The 23979-nt window shown below is 41.2% G+C and overlaps 1 protein-coding gene across 3 annotated transcripts; it reads right to left on the reverse strand.

The window, feature by feature from the left end:
* Positions 1–1018: 1018 nt before the first annotated feature.
* Positions 1019–23072, reverse strand: LOC118206298 (E3 ubiquitin-protein ligase RNF165-like). 3 transcript variants are annotated; one of them, XM_035378804.1, is made up of 8 exons: positions 22346–23072; positions 11034–11352; positions 10392–10517; positions 9750–9879; positions 9401–9505; positions 8546–8641; positions 6599–6702; positions 1019–5590 (listed from the first exon to the last, which is right to left on the reverse strand). In XM_035378804.1, the coding sequence occupies exons 1-8, from the start codon at positions 22404–22406 to the stop codon at positions 5473–5475; spliced, it is 1059 nt and encodes a 352-aa protein (XP_035234695.1). In that variant the 5' UTR covers positions 22407–23072; the 3' UTR covers positions 1019–5472. The 3 variants fall into 3 exon arrangements, 2 of the variants coding, with proteins under 2 accessions (XP_035234695.1, XP_035234696.1); XM_035378805.1 differs by lacking the exon at positions 22346–23072 and adding an exon at positions 11763–16130; XR_004761172.1 differs by lacking the exons at positions 1019–5590; positions 6599–6702; positions 8546–8641; ... (2 more) ...; positions 10392–10517; positions 11034–11352 and adding an exon at positions 20027–21319 and having other exon boundaries at positions 22346–22547.
* Between the last annotated feature and the right edge of the window lie 907 nt (positions 23073–23979).

Consider the following 23979-nt stretch of genomic DNA (forward strand, 5'->3'; position numbering starts at 1 on the left):
AAGAAGGAAAAGAATTGACATATTTGCAGTCTAATTCATACAACTGACAGAGAAACATATTATTTTTAACAAATAATTTTGACTGGTTTGGATATATATAGTTTTTTTATGTTCACAGAGATTCCTTCAAATAGTGACATCCTTCTGACTTATATGTGAGTAGCAGAATATTTTAGTGTTCAGTTTACACTACGGGTCAGTTTTGATATGCGAGGTCTGCAGTATAATTTAGCCACAGCCCACAGCCTCTGTGTAATTAATCATCAAGGTTCAATTGTTTCACCTAAGACAATTTTGTCCCCACTTAATCAAGTATGTGACACATAGTGTTAATTTTACACTGTGCCAGCTAATTCAAATCTAGAATGTAGATTATGTCATTGAAATATGGGTCATCAGATGTCCTTGGTGAATACATACTTGTGGTCAAATTAATACAGTTATGTGTTGAAGGTCAGTGATATTTTTTAATAGATTGTTTAAAGCACGACATGGAAACATTATCTGTTATCTGTATCGTCTACAGGAGCAATGAATTTGGTGATTAAAAAATGTAGCCATCACATGAAAATGCCTGTAGGGCTTCGGCTGTTGCACTGGTAATTAGTCATTTACAACTTATAAATACCACTTTTTTCAAATAAGTATATCAAAGGAGATATTATTTAAATATGTTCTAAATTCTGTTTCGGCTTATTGAGTTTGCAATGAACCCTGCTTTTGAAATCAGTGCCACAGATTGAGGATTTTGAACAAAACAAGTGACTTTTACAGGATTCGACTATTTGCCGTACCTACAGATCGCAATAAAAAATGTTTTTGGAAACTTTTATTTGCATGTTTCATAACAGTGAATTATAGGGCAAGGGATCACTATCCCAAATCAGAACAATTGTTTTCAGAACAACTGAAGTTACAGTGAAAGAAATGTCTACTGGTGAGAAGGACTGTTATAAATCAATATGATATTAAATTGTATATTGAGAACTAGGATCAGTCAAATAATGAGGAAGATGTGTTTGCTTGTTTCAGACAATTTATTTGAAAACCACATACAAAAGAATCATTTACAAGCCTTAAAATTAAAAAAAGAACAGAACAGTTTGGGTTTAGCGATGCAGTTTCTCGTTTAAATCGTTCTCATTTGATATAAATACAGTACAAAATCCACCAAATGTGAATCTAAGATTTCCACACATTTTTTTTTAGATTTCTCTAGGTATTCCGCATCATCGTAACCGTCATCATTAATGAGCTATTGCTTTCATATTAATGATACAAATTCCTACTTTTATTTGTAAAATATGCCATAAGGTAAAACATTGCGCGTTAACAGCAAAGAGCAGAATCTCATACGAAGAAGAGAATGGGGGGACAGCATTCCTTTTACTGGCAGACTATGGAGCCATTTTCAGCATCATTCAACAGCAGCAAATAAACAATCTGTAATATTCAAGGTATATCTGCGACGATTTTAACGCATCTATTTTTATCACGTATATATTAAAACCTGAGAACGACATACACCTAAATAGCTTGTGCTTTTAAGATACTGTTGGTAGGCTACTGGGTTTGTACAATGACGTATGCAGTCGTATGTTTCAGTGGAGCGCTTGTGAAAGATTTCCCAGCATCCTTTGGGTGCAGGGAGAAGTCAAGCTGTGATTCAGAATGTCTCTATATAGGACACCATTCTGCCAACTCAGTTACCGTGTTTTTTTTTTTTTTAATGTTATGTTTGGTTCCCACAGGTCTATGGGAAAATGATTGTAATGATCCTTCTTGGGAACAAACAATTTGTAATAAATCAGGAAAAAACATATTTTAAAGATTAATATGTTATAGGGAATTAAATATTTTTTAAACAAACTGGGGCTTTATAAATCAAAGGTAAATTAAACATTTTGGGAGATAAATAAAGGGATCAATTAAACCCAGCTTCTATGATTACATGGCACTCCTCTTGGACTAAGAGGTGTGCTGTAATATTATTATAGCATTATTATTGTGGTAGATAAGGAGTCAAAACTCCTGGACACATAAATAGATTAGGTAGGGTGAACTGCACACTAATTAAATTAAGACCGATTAAAATGTGTCCACAATTGATCACTTGTTTTGTAAATTTAAAAAAAAATGTTCCCGGGTAATGTCCTTAAAAATCCTGGCACAAAAACCTTTATCATTTGTCCCTGAACCTTTTAGAACTTTTTTCATAGAGTAAGGATTTTCAAAAGAACGCCTATTCAGAAATATGACTGTTGTAAGCTCTATACAGTATATGAATCACTTGTTGCCACTGAAGTTGAGGCACTTGTAGTTAGTCTTGTCCGGTGGTGCAATGTCAGAAGCCATGGATGAAATGCATAAGGTGGTGTTAATGAAATGGCATACAGACACAAGCACGTGGGACAGGACGTGTAGATGTAGATGCTGAGAAAGCAACCGAGCTCATGCCAGCAAATGGTTTGCTTTATGTTCAACGAAAGAGTGCAAAAATCGGACTCAAACCGCACTAAAACTGTTCCCATTCTATTGCAGCCTGTCCACAAGATCACAGCATAGGGAATAAGAGGAATTACATTTAATGGAATGTAACTAATATTAACAGCACCACATAAATAAACTACTAAACATACCCTGCTTAGGTCAAATAAAATATTTTAGCTTTTTAAATTTTTTTTTTTTTAATACAAACTGCATGCAAAGCATTTCAATTAAGCAATGCAAGGTCTTTTTAAAAATACTTTGCTGATACCTTGTGTTACAGCTAATTAAATTAAATGATAAAAATAGCAAAACTATAAAAAAATAAATTCATGCCCAAATATTTACAGTTAGTAATAAGTTATGATTGTGTAATATTTAAGGCATTTTCAACTCACAAGACTCTGCTTACTATGTCAATGTTCATTACTCCCCACAGGAGCTCTGTCAAAAACAGGTACAGTACCCTTTGTGTCACTGAAGAGTTGGGAAATGATCTTAGAAATGCTGCTTTGAATGGATGGCAAGTTTAGACAACACACTCTCCCAATTAATTTGGGGAGATGGCCAATCCAAAAAGGAACAGCTCAACTCAACTAACCAGCCAGACTTCTTGTTTCAAGTATAAGGACAAAGAATGTCACTTTTTTTGATAGTATACCGATATCTGGCCTATTTAACACAGAACTGCTGCATTAATGCAATGGCTTTTTAAAATAATTGAACAGTCCTAATGAAATATTCATGGTCTGCAATAATACAGTCCATTAAATATAGTTTAAATTTTCCCTTGAAGAAAAGAAGTTGGTAGTTTGTTTTTTTCACACTAGGCTGAAAGGAAACTCTCAGCGAACAAGGTTTTTGATACTGTAAAAAGAGACAATGGGCCTCATTCACAAAACGACCGCAAAACTGTGTTTCCTTATGCAAATCACATAAACAGGATTGCGCATAAAATTTACAAACAGCCAGCATTCATCATCTCATACACCTGGGATACGCACAAAAACAAAGGTCTGCACAAGTGTCATGAATCTCATGTTTGTTTTTTTGTAGGAACAAAACATTTTTTGTAGGTAAGGATAATTTCAGTAAAGTTTTGTGAATGAGGCCCAATCAGCCCTAGCCTTTCTCATATATATTTCTGGGATGAGGAAAACGATGCAGCAGTAACAAAGAACCATAAAGCACACTGGTTTTCCCAGAATGCACTGGGCTGAATATACAGTTAAGATAAACCACTGGGTGCAATTGCACAAGCAGTTACAGGAAAATACTCTCTGGATCAAAATCAATTTGAGGCAACTTAAGATTATAGTGCATTACAAAAAAAGGAAAATAAAGCAATAAATAGAACAGCAGCTTTGCAGCTCTTAAAATTGAGTTAAAATGGACACGGACCTGTCCAATGTCCAGTTTTAATTGAGACATTCAGACAAACAGGCAGACGGATAGAAAACATGAAGATAAATGTCCTACAGCTACATTAGCTAGCAGTGAGTCTGACAGACAAGGGATGTTGTTTGGTTTTCTCAAACAGATGGCTTTTTTCCCCCCCCTCACGTTCCAGCGGCTGAAAAAGCACCACGAACCGTTCGTGCGCGTCACACGGAAAATACTGCCACCGTCACAGCGCGGTCTTCATCGTTATGGCAACACAGGCTAGCAACCACACGGGCGGTCCAATACACCGAAAAAAAACACGAGAAACACGTTTGCTTATTCTCTGCAAACACTGGCTGCTGATATTGAAACAGTCATTAAAAAAGATCACATGTGCTTGTTTTTTTTTGTTTTTTTTTTAGGCAGTAAGGTTAATGTTACAAAGGGGGTTCCACCTGTGACCAGTGAAAGAACAGGATGAAGATATTTCTTCATGTCAGGTCTAGCCACCCAGCTGGGGTGGAATTTCTCATGTCGTTTGTTAGTGCGTAAAAAGAAGCCACAATTCTCTGACAGCTACCACATGCGTGTACAAAACCCCTCTTCTTCTCAAACTCAAGAAACAGCCCAGGCTAACACTGAAGGAAAGCTTCTGAAGTGGCTACTATATGAAGGGGGCAGGGGGGGGCACAAGAACTAGAGACTTATTTGTACAAGCTTGGATGGCCATGCGTTCACCAAGGACATGTACAGTCACAAACTAGCCACTCCTCCACTGGTGACTATGCGCAATCAGCAGAGAGACCTATGTTTTATGGCATAGGAGAGGCATTTGGCTTTTGGATTGAGCGATCACCTTGTAAACCACGTTATACTAATGCGTGACCCCCTGCCACCAATCTCAAGCTCGTTCTACTCTTTTTTTCCGATAAAGCACAAAGACTTTTCCAGGAAAGAATAACATCTCATAATCCCAAAACATATGATCGTATAGATTTGAATAACCTCTCTCACTGATCAGACCAAACACTTGAAAATGTCTTAAAATGAAAACCCAGGGGGCTATACGTACCACCACAGACACAAACACGGCATCAGGCTAGTGCTCTCTCTCTAAAACAGGCTTTTTTTTCTACATATCCAGCACTAAGGACAGCATGCTGTGCAGTATTTGTTCATTGCCCCTATCATTAAAAGACTGTGAAGCACAGCACCGCACCCCACCCCCCCACCACCACCACATCTGGGGGGAAAACCGGCCCCCACCTCTTTCACGACATCCCCCACCCTTTGCGATGGCGACCGAGAATCCGATCCTCTCTCAGTCCATCACGAAGCCCTCTTATTCCCTCTTCTTCCCTGCTTCTCTCTGCTGTTCTTCCGTGAGTGTGCTTTTCTTTTTTTTTCCTCTTTTCTTTTGCCCGTCGCTTCTTCTCCTCCGGTCGTCTTCGGGGCGGCCCGGGTGGCGGGGTTGGAAGCGGTCGAAGACAGGAGACATTCGGCGAAGGGCTCGAGGGGCCCCAGGGAGGAGGAGGAGGGTGGCGGGAGGGGGCGGGGGTGAGGAGGAACGGCGGGACCAAAGTCCAGGGCTACCGCGGGGCATCAGCTGTCCGGCGTCAGCTGGGTCTCGATGTCCACCCGGCAGATGGGGCACTTCCTGCTGGTGGCCAGCCATTGGTCCACACAGGCCTGGTGGAAGAGGTGCATGCATGGTAACCTCCTGTGGACAGAAACAATAACAACATTCAATCAACACAAGACTGAATACACCTTTGAATACAAGATTAGTATGCAAGTCAATGCACTTCAATTCAATTCAGCTCAATTCAGTTCAGTTCAGTTCATTATTCAATTCAATTCAATCCCATTTAGAAATATAGTCTGCAAACAGACTCATGAATGTAAAATGTATTACAGTAATATATAATAAGCATCCATGCAACAGATCCTCAGTTCTGAAGCTTCTCTCAGACCTCATACAGTGTTAATTTGTGAGCTGACTACATCTAAAAGGGAAAGAGTAAAATACCCAGAAGGAGGGTGCTAAATATGGAGGCTATTAAAATACCTCTTACTGCTCTTTCTGAGATGGCAGGACAGAGCCAGGACCCCCCCCCCCCCACACGTCCCATCCCCAAACCCCCCTCCCCCCTCCCTCTGTGTCACACAAGGTCACCAGAGACACCCGCATGCTCACAGACAGCTGGGGGGGGGGGGGGGGGGGGGGGCGTTGGGCGAGGGGGTAGGGGGAGGAGTCTGAGAGCTCAAATGCAGAGCTGGCAGGCTGGTCTACACCCTCACACACGCACACGCACAAACACGAGCGCACACACACACACACATGCATACACACACTCACACACACATGCACACATTAATCGGTTGGTTCTACATTAATCGCCAAGTCAGCATTATAGAAGTGTACTCCTTGACTATCTCAGCTGAGGTTTCAAGGACTAGTTTCACCCCACAGCTCACCCATAAACCTTATTTCACACAGTTCAGAGAGGTGCGCAAACCAGATATGAAATCAATACCAATGAATCATCGTTTTTTTGGGGGAAAATGACACTAAAGTTTTGTCCCACAACACATTGAATATAAATTGAGTGTACACTTTTTATGTAGATAAAGTGGACAAAGCACTCCAGGCAGAGCATGTTATTACCAAGGACAAAAAAAAAACCCTGCAGGTCACGCGCACGTGTCTGGCCTGCTGATGAATTACCTCACGTCCTCTCCGTCCTCCAGCATCGACAGGCATATTGTGCATTTCTCATCGATGTCCGACTCCTCTTCGTCCATCGATATCTTCAAGTCCGCCGGTTTTCTCTGGGACAGGAGCATATCAATCAGTCGCAAGGCAATTCCACGAGAACCTTTAATTACACCGGGACAAGTTAAGCGCTTCATCTAATGAAGGACAGAAGTGAGTCAATGTTTTGGCGCTCTGGAGCTGGAAAGAAGGCGGCACCGGGGTCATCGGCAAAAAAAAATGGGCACAGACACACACACACGGAACACATACACATGAGTGCACGCACTTGCGCACGCGCCATGCACACACACACACACATACGCACGTACGCAGTACACACACACACACACACAAACACACTAAGATTTGATGTTCAGGCTGCAAGTACCATGACAACAGAAACCTTTCAACAGCCATATGTCAAAGCCTCTTTGCTATTTCCTGTAGCTTTGCACTAATGATAAAAATGTGCCTCTGTCATAGCATTTGGTGTTTTTTTTTTGTTTCATAAAGATGCTAAAATAAACTCGGCAGAGAAGAAATATTATCCTCAAATGCTTTCCAGTGTTCCCAGCTCTTTCTTTCCCCCATGAATTTATTGAAAGCCGCTGCATTCAGAGCAGGACAAACCTTGATCCCTGCTTTTAATTAAAGTGAGGTGAGAGTATCGCATCTCTTTTCTGTTTCCCTGGTGAACGGGGGATTGAGAAGCATTCTTTGATTACCACTGGGCCGTGCTCATTATCTCTCAGAAACCTTTTGATTAGTCTACCCCGAGGAACAAGAGGACAGAAATTCCCTTTACAGCCCCTTAAAAGTCAAGCCAAGATCCCCGGGCCTGTATATATTTTACAACCTGCACTCAAAAATTCTATCTGTGGACAAGACCCATTCCAACCCGATTGGAATGCAGACATTTCGTGCACATAAAGTGATTCAGATTGCTTGGTGAAATGGGGGAGATGTATGCTGTCACTGTGAAATAGCTTTGGTTACTCGAGCGAAATTAAATGCAATGTTTGTTCTTTCTCGGGGACGAAAGAGAGGCGCGCTGTACATGATTTCCCGAGAATTAAAATGTCAGTCCTTCCTGCCGGAGCATAACGACACAGTAACGACCACGTATAGCAAAATGAATGCTGTTCGTTTTTATCCTAGAGCGGTTGACATGCATGATAAGTACACATACATTTTGACGTACATGGTTGAATAAGGTGGATACATCAATAACAAAATATTTAATTTAAAAAGTGTGAACCTGCATGGTCTGAGATGGTTAAATAATTTTGTCTTTGTGAGATAGAGAAATATATACCAACATAGCTTTATAAATAGTTTTTTTTATAGTTTTTTGAAGACCTCCCAAAAACAGGAATATTTCATTTGAATAACTAGGCCGAGTCGTGCCATTTATGGAGTGGGTTTGGGAAATCCCATCATATGGGGAAATGTGTGAGTTGCCATTGATGCATATTGGCTAGCATTCTCAGGTTGTATCCAGAGGGAGGTTAGTAAGGTTATTATGTGTAGAGGTTGGGTCACTGGGCGGTCCTTTCATTTGTAAGCTGTGCTTCTTCAGAAGTACTTCCAATTAGCGAGCTATTTGAACCCTCAGTGTGCTGCCAAATTTCCTAGTCGTAAACAAACTGCCTGAATTTGATCGATGGCCAGAACTACACAAAACATCATGTAAGCTTGGTGTAAATAAAGTTTACATCTACAATGTGCATTAATCAATTTCCATTTTGAACATTTGCACCATGCCACATTTTCCCACCCAGTGTCGGTGAAATGTGTATTAGGCCCAGGTTATTTTTCTTTATTTTAATACAAAATAAGGGAGCATAATTTTAAACCTCATAGGGCACTGAACAGTGACGAGCGACACTGACTTGCAAAGGAGGAGGAATTTCTCACCTTCTTGTACTTGTGAGGGAATGTGTACCTCTCGATGGTGGTCTGCACGGCTCCTCGATTCACGCTGCCAAGCCTGTCCTCCAGCTGAAGCAGCTCCTGCGGTTAGCGGTGCACAGAAAGAGACAGAAACGCTCATCTGAGAGGCAGATTTTGGGTTTTTTATTCTCATTTTTTTTTTTTTTTTGCTTGCACATCTGTGAGCATCCCAGTGGGCTATATCCGCCGAGGATGGTGATATCGGCCTGAGTCAGCGAAGCGGCCCCGGAGAAGCAAATCGGGTCACGGAAGTGCGGCCAAGAGCTTTACGGCAGGCTCGGATTACCCGCTAAATCATCTCAACATGTACCGACTTAAACACAGTGAAAATGCGCAGTGCTGATTCAACTCTAACAGAGTACGTGCGAGTCCAACCGGGACCATATGTGCTCAGTAAGAGTTGATTTAACAGTGAACATTTTACTGTGTCGACGCAGGCTGGGCGTTTTGACAGGCCAGCCAGAAACCACACACCTCATAATAGATCCCCCTTATAAACGACAGCCGGCGTTGTCGCAGCTGCCAGCAGCAGCGTGGTTTTCAATCTATCTTTATTTTAATCTATCACAATAACCGCTCATAAATTCTAGCACAAACCGTGACACTGTTCATATGCACTCTGACACCGCTACTGCACGACGGCAACCATGACAAACGGAGATGAACAGAAACAAAGAAATAATTTTTAAAAAACGCGACGAGCGACCAAACGCCGAGGACAGAAAGCACGACGTCCTTTCTTTCATGGTCACGGAACGAGCAGAGAATTTGAGACGACAGGCACGACGGAGTGGAAAGGTGATCTGGCGGTAGGCCTACCTCGTAGCTCTCCCGAACGGCTGTTGCATGGCGTGAAGGATTGAGACTCTGCAGTGCCAGAAGGTGCAGCTGAGGGTAGGGGTAGTTTCTGATTTCATGGACAACCTGCGAAAAATACAGTTTGATTCAATAGCTCTGATTAAGTGCTGGGGTGGGATTAGGTATGTTCATTTTATCCTCATCAAAAAATTGCCCTTTTTGTATCAACTTATAGCAACAAGGATTCACTGTGTTTGAAAATGACATACTGTACGTCACAAACGTGCATTTGTATTGTAGCAGTGAATTAAAACAGCTTCCGGAAAGGCAGTGTCTTTTACGGCTGCGATTAAAGGAATGATACACTCACCACCTGCGCGGACGACGTGTTCCTAGGGAAGTGATGCATCCTGGGAGATGCCAGGTAATGCTGATAGTGCTGCGGGAGCTGTCGGAGGTGATACTGATGGTGAGAGAGGCTCGTGTCCACGCTGAGGTCCCTGTGGGGGAGAACACAAGATGTCTGCACTTTCCTCTAGAAGATTAATGATTTCTGTGTGAGACTTCTGCCGTCAAAGCAAATGTAATGATGGAAAAAAACATAAATATCATTCGAAAACAGTCATACACATGCAATATAGCGCAATGGTGTGTATATATTGTGTATATAGTGGACCCCTTGAAAAATGTATTCTGGCACTAATTATAGACTAAAAATATAATTAGTAATGTAAACATTTGGATTACTTCCCATTTCACTAGCCAAGTATATTACAGAATTTTGTTTTAGCAATATACATACGTTGGTATTTTTCTGACAAGCAAAGACAACTGGTTTATTTTTTTTAATTGAATATGTAGGTACCTTCAGGGTACCTTCTAAATTAGGGAGGTAGATATTTCCCATTGTTCCAAAAAGTGTCTTAAGATTTACCACAAGATATATTTGCAGAGATAAGAGAAGAGAAGAGAAAGCGTAGTTTTGATGGAATCATGCTGAAGTCCAAATTACCAATCAGTGCCTTCTGCCAAGTAGCGGGGCTGCTGTGTGATTGGCTGGGGGAGGTGCAGCGAGGGGATGTAGTCGTACCCGGCGCGCAGCCGGTGCGGGTGGAGGGGCACTCGCTCCTGGCCACGCCTACAACAGGTGTGAGACACATCAAAAAGGTTTGGTTAGCGTCACTTCGGCCAACAGAACAGGGGCCTGCATCACCAAGCAGGACTACCGAGTTAGCTGGATAACTGCACTGAGTAAAACCCGGAACAGATCTTTTTAGTTCAGTCCATGTTCGAGATTTTAATGAGGGTTCCAGGGTTTTAGGGTGGCAGTGTAGTACGAGGGGTAAGTAACTGGTCTTGCTCAGGTGAGACACTGCCGTTGTGCCCTTGAGCAAGGTACTTAACCTGCATTGCTTCAGTATATATCCAGCTGTATAAATGGATGCAATGTAAATGCTATGTAAAAGTTATGTAAGTCACTCTGGATAAGAGCGTCTGCTAAATGCCTGTAATGTAATGTAATGTTTACTCAATGCCTACTCTGTAATCCTGCTTGGTTATACAGGCCCCTGATCAATGGATCAGTAAGTACTTTTCTCCTTTGAGCTGTGCGCTGAGATCCCCTGTTTACTGGAGGGGGGGGGGGCGAGCTCACCGGGAGTGGGGGAGAATGCGCCGGTGCTGAGCCTCCAGGAGCTGCTGCTGGATGAGGTACTGCTGGTGTAGAGCCTGAGTCAGAAACGGGGCCCCCGGGACCTCCTGGAACTGGGGGCCCGGCAGGGGCGGGAGGGCCTGGTGGAGCTGTGGGGCGTGCTGGTGGGCGGGGGCCAGGTGGGGGGCGGCCACGCCCGGCTGGGGCTGGGGCGGGCCCGGGTGGGGCAGGGGAAAGTCGGCGGACATCGGCGCCTGTGAGCCCAGGTGGAAGTTCCGGCAGGAGGTAGCGTGGCTGTGCTGGTGCCTGCTGAAGTGAGCCCCTGGGGGGGGGGACAGAGGGGGCGTGGCGTCAGTCCACCAAAAAAAAAAAAACACGCTCACCGGCTGGTTTTCCCTACTCTCCCTCTGTTCAGCTCTGTTTTAGTTTGTCTTGGTCAGTGTTTTACCCAGAGCAGCTGTGGCCCTGGCTATCTATTCACTGTGACGGTCGGTTTTACAAGGGGTGGCGACCGGGGGGTGTTTTACTCCCGAAACCCTCATGCCACTGCATTTACACTATATCAGCAGGGCTTTCCGCTGAGGTGCGCATGAGTAATCGGTGAGCTGTGCAGTATGTCTTAGATATGTGTGTGTGCGTGTGCGCGTGTGTGTGTGTGTGTGTGTGTGTGTGCGGTGGAGTGGTATCAGTGGTGCGGTACGTCACGTTGAGGTCCCGGTGTTGGCTTCTCACCTCAGGAGCGGTTCAGAGGCATTTCCCTCACAGAGTAAGTCTCTGGCATCTACCAGACGGATATCAGGACCGTGCAGATGCGTCAATTATCTGATTTTCTCTGAGACTTTACTAAAGGCTGGAAACAGTAACGATATAATGAGATCACTCAGGCATGAATATCTAAAATTAATCTGATTGTGTTGCGTTAATTATGTGTCAATAAAAACAAGTCACGACTGTAGTCTGGCTTTTATAAATAACAGGAACACCACTAAAACTACCACGAGGAGGCCAAGTGGTGGTTGTGATAGAAGTAGAATTGGTATGTCGATAGAACTGATACAGCATGATTTGATTGTGCAGGATATAGTCCATATGGTAGACTGATACTGGAATTGCTGTTTGTGAAAATATGCATGCCCATACACACACACATGCACTCACATGCACTCACACACACACACGTACACACACATATACTCACACACATTCACACACGCACATAACTCACCATGAAGGTCACAAATATCATATGACACTGAGCCCTCTTAGACAGAGTCTGTTAACCACTCTATTTATAAGAATCCGTAATTCTAACCATGGTTCTGTGTGGAACACACCTAAAGAGTCCTCTGGCATTCAACCCACTGAAATGACTGTTTTGTCATTGTTTTGCAAGACCAGAGCAGTGTTATTTCTCTTATTAAATTCAGTCTGAAACTAGAGCTACAAAGCATTACAACCACTCACTTAACAGATGCTCTTTATCAACTTGGGAGAATATGGGAGACGTGCAAGTACAGTCATCTGATTAATCTATATGAGTGCCAGACCTGCTGACAGCATTTCGAGACCAGCAAGTGAAGCTGAAACATCACTAAAGCACCAGTGAGCTAGTGCTTTGTAGCTAGCCAAGCAGTGGATCAAGACAATATAGTAGGGTCAAGACCCTCTTTTCTTGCTAACCACCTACAACAACAATTTTTAACATTTTTAACATTTTTAAAGGAACAGGGATTGGCCTTTTAGACAAATGCAGATCACATTAAGAAAATTATCCCAATGCCTTTTGAAAACCTACGGCCAGATTCCATAAAACATGGTGATGTGCTGGGCCAGTAAGACAGATATTCATTGAATACATTCCAGCACCGTGCTGGATTGAGGCCAGTCTGTAATGTCTGATGTACTTCCAGCTCATCACACCTTAGTGACTTACAGCATTTATTTTCACAGAGTGGAAGAAGACCCTGAGGAATTTTAATTATATGTTATCCTAGCATGCACAAGACATATTCTAAAGATATTCACAGTAAGATTGACTGCAAGAAAAAATAAGACAGCGATTTTGATAATGGCATGTCTTAGAAGGTTTTGCACCGAAGTAAGACCATCACACAGTAAATTGCATTACCCATTATGTTATTCACAGCATATTCGATGTAGCTGTATTTTGTCTAACGTTGGTAGCTGTGGCCAATTAAACAGCCCTAACATTTGAACTGCCAATTTCTATGCAAAACATAAATGAGGAAAACAGCTGTTTGGCATTGCTGGAATAACATTAATAAATCAAATGCAATGCTGTTGGTTAATTATATTCAGCCGTATTTATTTCAGTTTTTTTGAACGCAAAACAATGCTGCTTTTAACTCAAACATGACTGAAACTGTCAACACATTATTACTATGAGGAAATAAAGGACACCTGCTGACGGGCAAATTACTTTCTCATTGTCTCATTCTTTTGCCTAGCAACTGGTCACGCCAGTTGGATGTGCGTACACTGCCTTCTCTTCAACACATTATTACTACCCATATGAATTCATGAAAAAAAGCCCCATTTAGCTGATTGTTAAGTAGTGTAAATGAGATGGTGTGTGGCTCTTTATTATCCAACTTCCCGACATCTATCCTAAATGACATGCTTATGAAATTTCTGTGCACTGAACTGTTGACACATTCTTGGCCCAGTCTCTCTGTGGGCCTGGCCAAGTTTGCTTAGCACTAAAAAATCACAAAAGTGGGCCACTGAAACCATGGGTTTTGGGAAGTCACAGCGTAATAGATTGCCTCTTTTTCCCTAACATATTTTGGTACGTCAGAACTTAATGTAATACATCTGTGAATAGGAGATACAGTCTAAATGGAAATTTAGAATCATGGACAGACTGTTTCCGGCACATGGCATCAAGAATAATGGACTGACCCCTCCACAATCTCTAAATTATAACACGTTCTTTATTGGTTATTCCAGGACTGCTAATGACGACAGTGTGTAGTGAGAGATGAATGATTAAGTGCATTGACACATTGAGGAATGTCAGCAGTTTGAGAATCACTCTCATTTTGATTCAATGTTTCGTCCCATTAGAGTGTTAATAAGCATTTTTTAAAAAGGGAACCCAAAATTGAGGGGTATAATTTTGTAAAAGGCTGTGGCAGATAAATATTATAGAAGAAAGAAAAAAGATGAATCTATAAAAAATATATATATGTTTCATGTGAAGGTATGCCAGGTTAAACATAAATGTTTTTGTAGAAGTTAAGTGAGATAAACTTTTGTGCTTTCAAATGGTGAGGTAAAATGACCACACAACGTCAGCTGATTAATTCAGCATGCATTCAAAGGTCATGGGCTCTCTGCTACCCCGATGCAACTAAATTAACATTTCAAAGAATTCCACTGTCTAGCCCGTACGTCATCGCACAATGGGATGATATTTGATGGATAAAATCGGCAAAATGGCAGACAATTGTGAAGAATCGCTGAGACGATTGCAAATGGGTAATTTTAGATGTCAGCTTGACAGGACTTCAACTGTAGCAGAACAGACAGTGCTCCAGCGATGAGACAACAACAACGGGACATGTCAGCGATCCTTCCCAGAACAAATGCGGGAGAAGATATTTTTTGACAAGCTGATTTTTGCTTTACAATGTGCAGCCTGCTATTTGAGAATATTCTTGTATGTTGCCCTGGCTGAGTAACCTCTATAAAGGCAGGAGCTTTAGAAGTTACACAGAAAGCAGCAGCGATATAGTTTTTTTAACTGGATGGGCCATTTAATGAAATATGGTGGTATACTAATGATTAGCATACTGGGAATATAAAAAGCTTCCAGAAAACCACAAAGCCACATTTATAAATATAAATTATTCCACAAAATAAAGGACCAAACCAATAATATTCACTGTGGTTTTGCAGAAGTCTGGTGGCTTTCTCATGGAAAGGTCTGTGGTCTTCGTTAAAAACAAAATTAATGATTTCATGCAAACAAGTTTGTCAGTGTCATGAATGTATGTATTTTTTTATCCCATGGACCTATTTATCTGATAGATAGCGTGACAAAAATGTGACACAAGAATTGTGACTCAGCCATGGTACAGTTCAAGGAAACAAATGTCTGGTTTCCTAAATTAAACCTCAGCTGTGACTATTTATTTCTAAAAGCCACAATTGTTGTCTTCTGTTTCCACAAAGTGCATGTAATTGTGAACAGGTCTGCCACACCATTGACAGATTTATACCTTGTCAAGATAGGAGTCGCCATGTGATGAAACCAAAACTGCACCAAATTTTGCAATTGCACAGAGAAATTACTTTATGTATTTCAACTGTATTTACTTCTTCATTTTGATTTAGTCCAGTGCCCATCTATAGTCTTCTGAAATTATGATTTAGAACAGCAAAAATGAATTCCTGGCATCTATAGTGAACAAACTCTGGCATTGCAAACATTCAGTCCACACAATTACATTTTCCTGCAATTCTGTGATGCTGAAAAATAAGCTGCATAATGGGATCTGGCGTTTGACCGAACTGACGGATGGTACCGTACGCATTCATGTAATCTGAGGCAATGGATGTGACGAAAACAGAAGACTGGTCACCTGCTATATAAGAACTGTCATTACTGTTATATTGCGATTCAAGCAGTAGAATTTTAGAACCGTCATAATGTGATATTGTCAGCAAAGGTTGCAATGATGCTCAGCATCGACGAAAGAGAAATACAGTGCCGACAGATGCATGTGCACTGTTTCTCTTATGGTATGTTGCCTATGTTGGCTTATGCACCATAAGTGTCACTGCACATGAATATCTTTATGGGCAAGACTAATCAAGTTTTTTTTTTGCTTGTTAACACAGTTAAGCAAGTTCCTCAATCATTAAAATGGATGAAATAAAATGTTTTTGACAAATGACACTTGCATTTATGCCACTGGTCAAGTTAAGGGCAAATTTACAATTTGGTGATCTGACCAAATATTGAGTGCTGATTTTTGCTTTCTGCTAACATATCATTGTGGTGTGATATTTAAAAGGCATACATTGATTTAGGGCTGGAGCACAGATAATTAGTTATCAGTTCCTCCCCCCTCCCCCCCCCCTCCCCCCCCCCCCCCCCCCCCCCCCCCCCCCCCCCCCCAAGTCAGCCTTTCTTCCAGCTAGACATCCACAATGTCAAAATGCAATCAGGAAGAGTAGCACTCTCTGCAATGGATGGACAATCTCCTTAGTGGCTGTGGGCTCATTAAGGCATATTGCTGTCGTACAAATTACAATCTGTATTTCAGCACTGTTTTACTGTGCCGAAATGTACAGTAGCAAACGCCACGTTCCATAATCATCATCTGAACTAGAAAGTGCTGTTGCCTACGTTTACCAATACGAATTCAGACACACACTAGCTCAGTCACGGGCACTGCAGTATACCCAGTCTGCAGAAAGCAAACAAATGAAAAAAAGATGGCTACACAAACATATTACGCCATGACCTTGCTCTAAAGTGCTCTATCTCCACCTAGACTGCATTTACAAAACTAATCGGGTCTTTTGCACTCCCAGCCTGGAGGTAAAACTGGCCTCGGGGGGGGGAGGGGGGGATTTCATCAGCCAGCAGAATCAGCCGAAGAAATAAATAAGAAATAGAGTCCGCAGCACTCCCTCACCACCCCCCTCCCCCACCCCACACCCCTCCCAATCCTTCGGTTCTGGGCGCATTCCGAGCACGTCTCGCCTCCCCCCCCCGAAATCATCTGTCAGCGGCTCCGAGCCCCTCTGGGACTTCTCTGGATCTCAGCGCTCTGCTTCCTGGTGAAGAACGTGCGCCACTGCGGCGGGCGGGAACCCTCTCTCTCCCCCCCACGCGCCGTCGAACGCAAACGCCCCATTGCACAGTGCGACTGCGCCCCCCCCCCCCCCCCCCCCACCACCACCGATGTGTAGCACCTTCCTAGGTGATGTACGGCAGCCATTTTGCGCCACAGCACTCACAGCTGAGGTTGAAGAGGGAGAGAATGATTTTTAGCTAATTACACTGGGGGACGATCAGGTGGCAGGTTGAGAGAGCCATGTTGGGAAAATTTAGCAAGGACACCGGGGAACAACAGAAAACAATAGTACCTACAAAAGAACATAGCAACAATGAGAGGGATGAGATACTGAAGAATAATGGTTTTAAAAACTGCACTCCGCCAGCTGCTCTCCTCTTAAATAACATCCCTACAAATAGTATGTTTGATGGACATGTGACTTTTCCCTGAGGTCACTTCAGTTTGCCTAAACGTATAGCTCAATCTAATTCAAAATATAGTTGAAAATGACATGGTTTGGTCCTACTGGCTAAATTCGGGCCTCATGTGAACTACTATTTGCCTGACTGTGGCATCGCAGAAAAGAACCTCAGAACTGCAAACGCTTTTTCAGACGTTTTAGAATGAGCACTCGGTCAGAAGGTTTACACTACAATACCATCAGCACTCTGTCATTTCAGGCTAGAAAATAAAACTTTGTGTTGTACAATTGGTGTACAATTACACATACGCTGTATATAATATATATTACATATATAACTGCATAACACTGCATATGCTGTGCTCTAATTCAGCATGCAAGCACTGAGGAAAATGGTATGGAAAAAGTACTGGAAAGTAATTTAGCAAGACATAGCATGCATGAACCTACCCAATAAATATTAATATTTATATCTCTGAAATGGAACCCTCTCTTCTGCATAGGTCCTTTGTTAAGAGTTTAATATTAAATCCCTCAGTGTTGATCTGACACTGCTTTTGGCCGTGTGATCCACAAATGGGGGAAAGTGGTATCCTTTTTGGGGTTCTGCATCGGTAAGCTTAAATTGAATTAGGCAGGGCTGGTGAAGTACTCACATAGGAAATGATGCTGCCGCTGTTTGACAGTTTTTCAGGATGCATTATTCGGCCAGCCTGTACCTGGGGGGGACACAGCTCCCTCTCTCTCTCTCTCTCTCTTTGCAATGGGTAACTGCAGTGAGAATTTCATAGTAATACCCACAATTCTGGGATACAGAATGTATACAAATACTGCATCAGCATAATCGAAATACAGACCCATAACGTTCCCGTGATGTAAGAAACAACAGTGCATCCATTAATAATTATACAGGAGTCCTTGAGACCAGTGCTTCTGTCCTCATCGAAGTGTATGAATAGTATCCCAGCCAGTGTGGTACAAGTGGTGTTATGTCCTGCATTTATCTGAACTGACCGCTCCACACAGATCCATGAGTGTGTGCACGCAAAGCCACAATAATTCAGTGATTGAGCATCACTCCTTCAGGGCTCACAAAACGTACACACAAAATTTCGACATCCCTCTGATTGCTTTTTGACATTGACAAATTCAAGAATGAAGGATTTCTGAAGACATGTTTGCTGCACGTCTCTCTGGTTACACTGCAAACTAGTTCAACTGCTGGGGAAAAAATGACTGCCGGCATCACATTAGCATTGGCTCAGTATGTTCCCCCTTGCATATTCACAAAAGAAACACTGTAGGAAAATAAAATTTTAACTATAAGCTCACAGTGCTATAGTTTTCCAGTGACAGCTACTGTATATAGTAATGCATACATTTACTTCCTTTCTTTGTGAAGAAACAATGAGCAATAAAATTAACATTTTGCCAAGACCATTTTATGCAACACATTGATATGTTTTATGCATTTCATTAGGTATAGTCTCGAAATTGCACAAGTCTTAGAAATGGCTGCAAGCCAAGTCTAGCCTCATCTCGTAACTCTTTTAAGAGGACACTAAAGTTCAAAATGCTGTCATAAATGGTTTCCTGTCAGATTTATGAACTACCCTTGAGCGCTACTGTCAATATGATACTAAAGGCCCTGGCATAGGACTTCCGTGAGTGTTGCCCCCCACAGCGAATGCCAAAGCAACTGGAAGAACTCCCAGCGCACATTTTCTTCCAATCAGAAAACAGCAGCTTCTGCACATCGGGTTTCGCCCAATGATAAACTTTAATGCGTTCACCACATGGGCTCCGATTACCCAACTAAATACCAGCATCTTAAAAGTGGTTGTGAATGGTTCACACGTTAGCCAGGCTTCCCTGGTGAAGCATTTCTCACTTTCAAGAAAACACAAATCATTCATAGGAAAGCTTTCTGGGTAATGCAAATTGTTCATAGAAAGTTGTCCTTGGACACTCTTCACTAAAACAATGCTATTCCAACAGCCAATTGCTAGGCCTCCATGATACAAATTTGTAGACTAATCCTTTTGACCTGAAACAGACAGAATGTATTTTAACTGATATTGGAAATTGGGAGATTGCTCTACGGCACGGTTAACCAACCCCTTAAAGCCTACAGGAAACAGGCAAAGTCTACATTGCATTTTGATCAGTATTAACATTGTCAAGTAGAGACTTAAAGGTGCAGTTTAGAGCATTTCCTTTCTAGAACATTCTTCAGAATTAATTTGGCTGATTTAAGAATACACCCAATTTATATTAAAAAACATAACTGTCTATTGTGTGTTTTTTTAACACATCATTCAGTCAACATGACTGGTTCAATTTTTAGAAATACGGAAATAAGTATGCTCACTTCAAGTAATCAGAATAAAGGTGTGCACAGTATATATATATTTTTTTAAATGCACGGCAACCCAGCTGATTGACTGGGTGTCAGCGAGGAGACGCCGTCTCATCTATCGACAAGCGGGCGACCTCTCAGACTCCATTTCACAGTCAGAGAGGCGGTTTTTTTTTTATTTGTATTTTTTTCTTCATCCTGTGAATTTTAACATCAGGACAGGACTGCACCTTCAAGTGTCTCCGTACAATTACCACAGAGATGACTGCAGATAATCTCACTCAGGCCTTGTGATGAAAAAAAGCAAGGAAACAGTCAATCCGTCACAGCAGGGAGGGGTGTTGGGGGGGGGGGGGGGGGGGGTAAGACAATAAATGGATATCAGCAAGAAGCACACTGAAGGTTAGGAAAAATACTATATTCTTTATTGAAAATATTAGTAAAATGTGGAATTGTGTAATAATAATAATTACATGCAAAAACAACCAAAGACAAGGCCCACCATGCTCCGTATAGGGTTAACAGAACAAAAGCAGCATCCAATGAGCAGATGTGTATGCTATAGCACAATACAGTACAGCAGGGTACATATTTTCTACAGGAAGATTACATTGGAATTTACTATTCAATGTATAAAACAAAATAAGAATAAAATGACCATGCTTTTAAATTCTAATACAAGAACAAAAAAAAGGTAGAAAACCACAACCAAAGAATAAAGACATTTTTTTTTTATTCTGAGGATATCTATAGCAGTGGAGGAATAGTCTATATAATTATCCCTGTGGAATGGACAGCATTTTGTGCTTTGTAAATAGGTGTAGAATTTGCACAGCAATGAATCACCAGGGAAATGTTTAGAATTAGTAAATCGTTCGGGCTTTGGCAAGCCAGTTATGGCTATAGATGTACACGGGTTTCACGAGCACACATTTCAAAAGGAACAAAGGGCTACAAACACGGACAGGATTATGACTGGCCATTTAACAGTTGACACAGGTGCAGTGTACCGTCGCATTTTTCATTGAAACTCATTCGGACAGATAGGCCGTTTGCGATTAAAATGATTGAAAATACTATAGTATAAAAGAGGTAAAGCAAGCACTGCAGCGACATACCCCTTTAATAGAAAATACCAAAATATTCAACATTGAATGTCAGATGATGTAACGCGACGGCAATTTCGGACGAATTATAAAATGACGCTCGGTACAATGCACCTTTTTTGAAAAAAGAAAAAAAATGAAAACGAAAATGAGACAAATCCTGGTGTTCGATCAAGCAGCGCTATAATCGAATCTACACAAAATGTATCCACTTTACAGGGATTTACAGTATTATGTAGTCTACTTAAGACTGGATGGGGGGTACACAATGACATTTGTTTTAACTTCTAATTCTACAATGGGTTATTAACTGTACAGCAATTTGACAGGAAAAAAGACAGCGTTCTCTAGAAGATGTTATAATTTTAGACTTAAACAAGAGGATAAATTTACTATTAAAATATATTTTGTTTAAATACCAATGTCGTCTTCTGATGGAAAGAGGAAATGAGGAAGAAGGGATTCACAATACAGCTAAATGCGGAGTACAGGCAGAGGCCACACCACACAGCAGCAGATGGTCATTAGCTACACAATGGAGGGGGACGACAAAGATCTGATAAATGCAGAATGTAGAGCCAGCCTCCATACTATGAAACGGGGAAAAAAGAACAGAAATAAAGCACAATGAAATTGTTGATGCCACTGTACTTCAAGAGGCACGTCATTTATTTCTAGCTAGTATTATTATATAATCAGCACAAATTCTAGCTGGCTAACGTTGACTAAAAGGACAACAGTCTGAAAATGACAGCTAACGTTAAAATACTACCCTGGTTTACCAAACAATAGGAAATGCAGAACTGCTTGAGACTTCTGCGTTGTGCACGACACCTTGCACTCTAGTGTTGGGCTAGTCGTGTCCACAGGATGTCTACGTAAACCAGTTTAGCTAGGTAGCTAAGCTATATTTGACACGCAATTGATACTTCAAAATCATATTGATTACTGGATACCATTCTAAATTAGCTTGTGTTAAATAGCTACCTAGCCAGCTATACCCTTTGGATTCCAACGTAAGCCCATTCCAAATTTGGATGAACCAACGTTAGCCAAAAAACTGCTTGATAGCTAGCCACCGTAGCAGTAAACAGCAGATATGCAGACAAAACACAAGTGGCGTTTCAACTGTTTGACGCAGGGTAGCTAGCTAGATAGCTAACCAAGTTCCGATCATTGTGTTAAACTAGACTAACCACATAGCAGGTGGTAAGACAAACATTTATCGAGTCTAACGTTAGCTAGCTAGCTAACTTAGCGAATGTATCAACATATCCCATAGTCCGCTAGCTGGAAAATCAGCACCAGCAAATACCATTGCAACGCTAATATAAGATAGCTAAACCCGTTAGCTAATGTGTGTCTAACATTAGTTTGCTTGCTAGGTAGTGGGTGAAGACCCAGATGCGTTGGTTTAATATTAGTTAGCTAGCTGGCTAGTAAATCAAATTCGCATTTTGATGATTAGCTAGGTAGCTAACAGCTAGCTAAACCTATGTCAGGAACAAACCCAAACGCGATTATCGCCTCGTTTCTGTTTTTAAAAGAATGGCTAACAAGATTGTTCCCTATGTATGCAGTTTTTGTCCAAGAAAATAAAAATAATTTTACAATACCTCTATGTCTTACAGAGCCAAAAACAGGAAGAACCAGATATCCAACATGCACTAGAACCATTCTGGTAACCTTTGATAGTACCGCAGCCTTCTCCACTGTTATATATGGCCCATGAAAAATGATCCCTTCCTATCTCCTATATATTCAAATGTGGGGTAGATCATACAGCTGCCTCATGGACAAAGACAGAACCAACCAATCGCACACTAAGCATTGACTTCCGGTCCTAGCAGACATAGTAGTACGAGATCAAATTCTCAGGGTTTAAAGCGTAGGCTCACGCCAATGTTTATAAAATAAAGCCTCCAATTAATTTTATACACATTTTACAGTACTAACTAAATAAAACATTGTAACACAAAGCCCCAAACAGTTCACTTTTGGATATATTTGCACAAATATTCGCACAGAGATCATTTATTAACCACAATATTGTTACATTGCATCCCTAAGAACCGATCTGAAAGCAAGATAATGCCATTTGCAATGCCCACAATTTTATCTCCAAAAAAAGGTTTCCGCATCAATTAATAATTTGATATTCGCTCGTTAAAACAGCATAGACAGCACATTTTAAATGACAGCTGACTGTGATTCACTAATATGCAACGGACTGAATTTTAACTTAGAGAATTTATCACGGCAAAGAAATAGCAGTTTGTTCTCGGCTGCAACATAAACAACATTGGAAGTGTTGGAAGTATTCCGAATATCATAATGGCATAGTCCCACCAGATTCTAATGGGCTAGCAGGGCCCATATCTGGTAGCTCAGGTCCGGCCTTTTCTCTTTAAGCGCGAGTGCCATCTTGCGTACCTATAACGTAGCGTCTTATGTGGTCTTGAAATAAGTAGCTGCAATTTAGTACTCTGACACTGTTGTGTCAAACTGAATCTCAAGCGGCCGCAGTGTCCTCGAGTTTGTGCGTTTTCCTTTCAACCGGCTGTCAATTAAGAAAAAAGTGTGTTCACCTCTGATCATATGTATGGAACACCATGGAAAATTATTGTTTTTTGTTGTTGTTAAAACATAACTGTCACAATGCAGAATGCAAATGCAGGGTTACAAAATCCACTACGAAACTTTTAAACAGCTTCTTACAAGCTATTACATAGCAAGTAGTTTGGAAAATGTTATTTGCTTTTTCAAATTACTGATGGCAACAAAAAACAATACAATTATACCATTGACAGTAATAAATTTAGCTCAATCTTCTCCATTCAGAATGTCGTCTTTCATTCTCTAGATGCATTTTCACATATTTTAACTGAAAATTGAGATTATCAGGTCAGGCACATATACTACAAGTATGTTAAAGAAGGCCTTTAGGACATAAATTGACTTTTGCTTTGTATTTCATTTTATTTGAATGTTTTCTTATGGTTTTATTTTATTTTCAGTATGAATAAATTTAATTGTAGGAGTGCAAGGGATGGTGCTTCAAAACCTTTTTTAAAGGTAGGCTATATTCTTGGTTTATTCTGTTTACTTCTATAAAGCACCTCAATAAATTAAACGTATAAATAAAGCTAAGCCTTTTCTTTCATTATTATTGTTTTAATAAATAATACAAATTACAACTAAAACACAATAACAGTAGTCACACAGACAACGCCACATTTTATACTATTAT

Source organism: Anguilla anguilla, chromosome 10 (assembly GCF_013347855.1).
Source record: "Anguilla anguilla isolate fAngAng1 chromosome 10, fAngAng1.pri, whole genome shotgun sequence".
NCBI lineage: Eukaryota > Metazoa > Chordata > Actinopteri > Anguilliformes > Anguillidae > Anguilla > Anguilla anguilla.

Bases quoted from the DNA above. Each gene is read 5' to 3' on its own strand.
- LOC118206298 (XM_035378804.1), bottom strand. From the start codon at position 22,406: ATGGTTCTAGTGCATGTTGGATATCTGGTTCTTCCTGTTTTTGGCTCT. The intron at 9,880-10,391 runs GTAATTTGGACT...TCTCCCCCACAG, and splicing joins TTGGCAGAAGGCACTGATTG to GGACCTCAGCGTGGACACGA. The intron at 6,703-8,545 runs GTGAGAAATTCC...CTCCTGTCCCAG, and splicing joins TCCCTCACAAGTACAAGAAG to AGAAAACCGGCGGACTTGAA.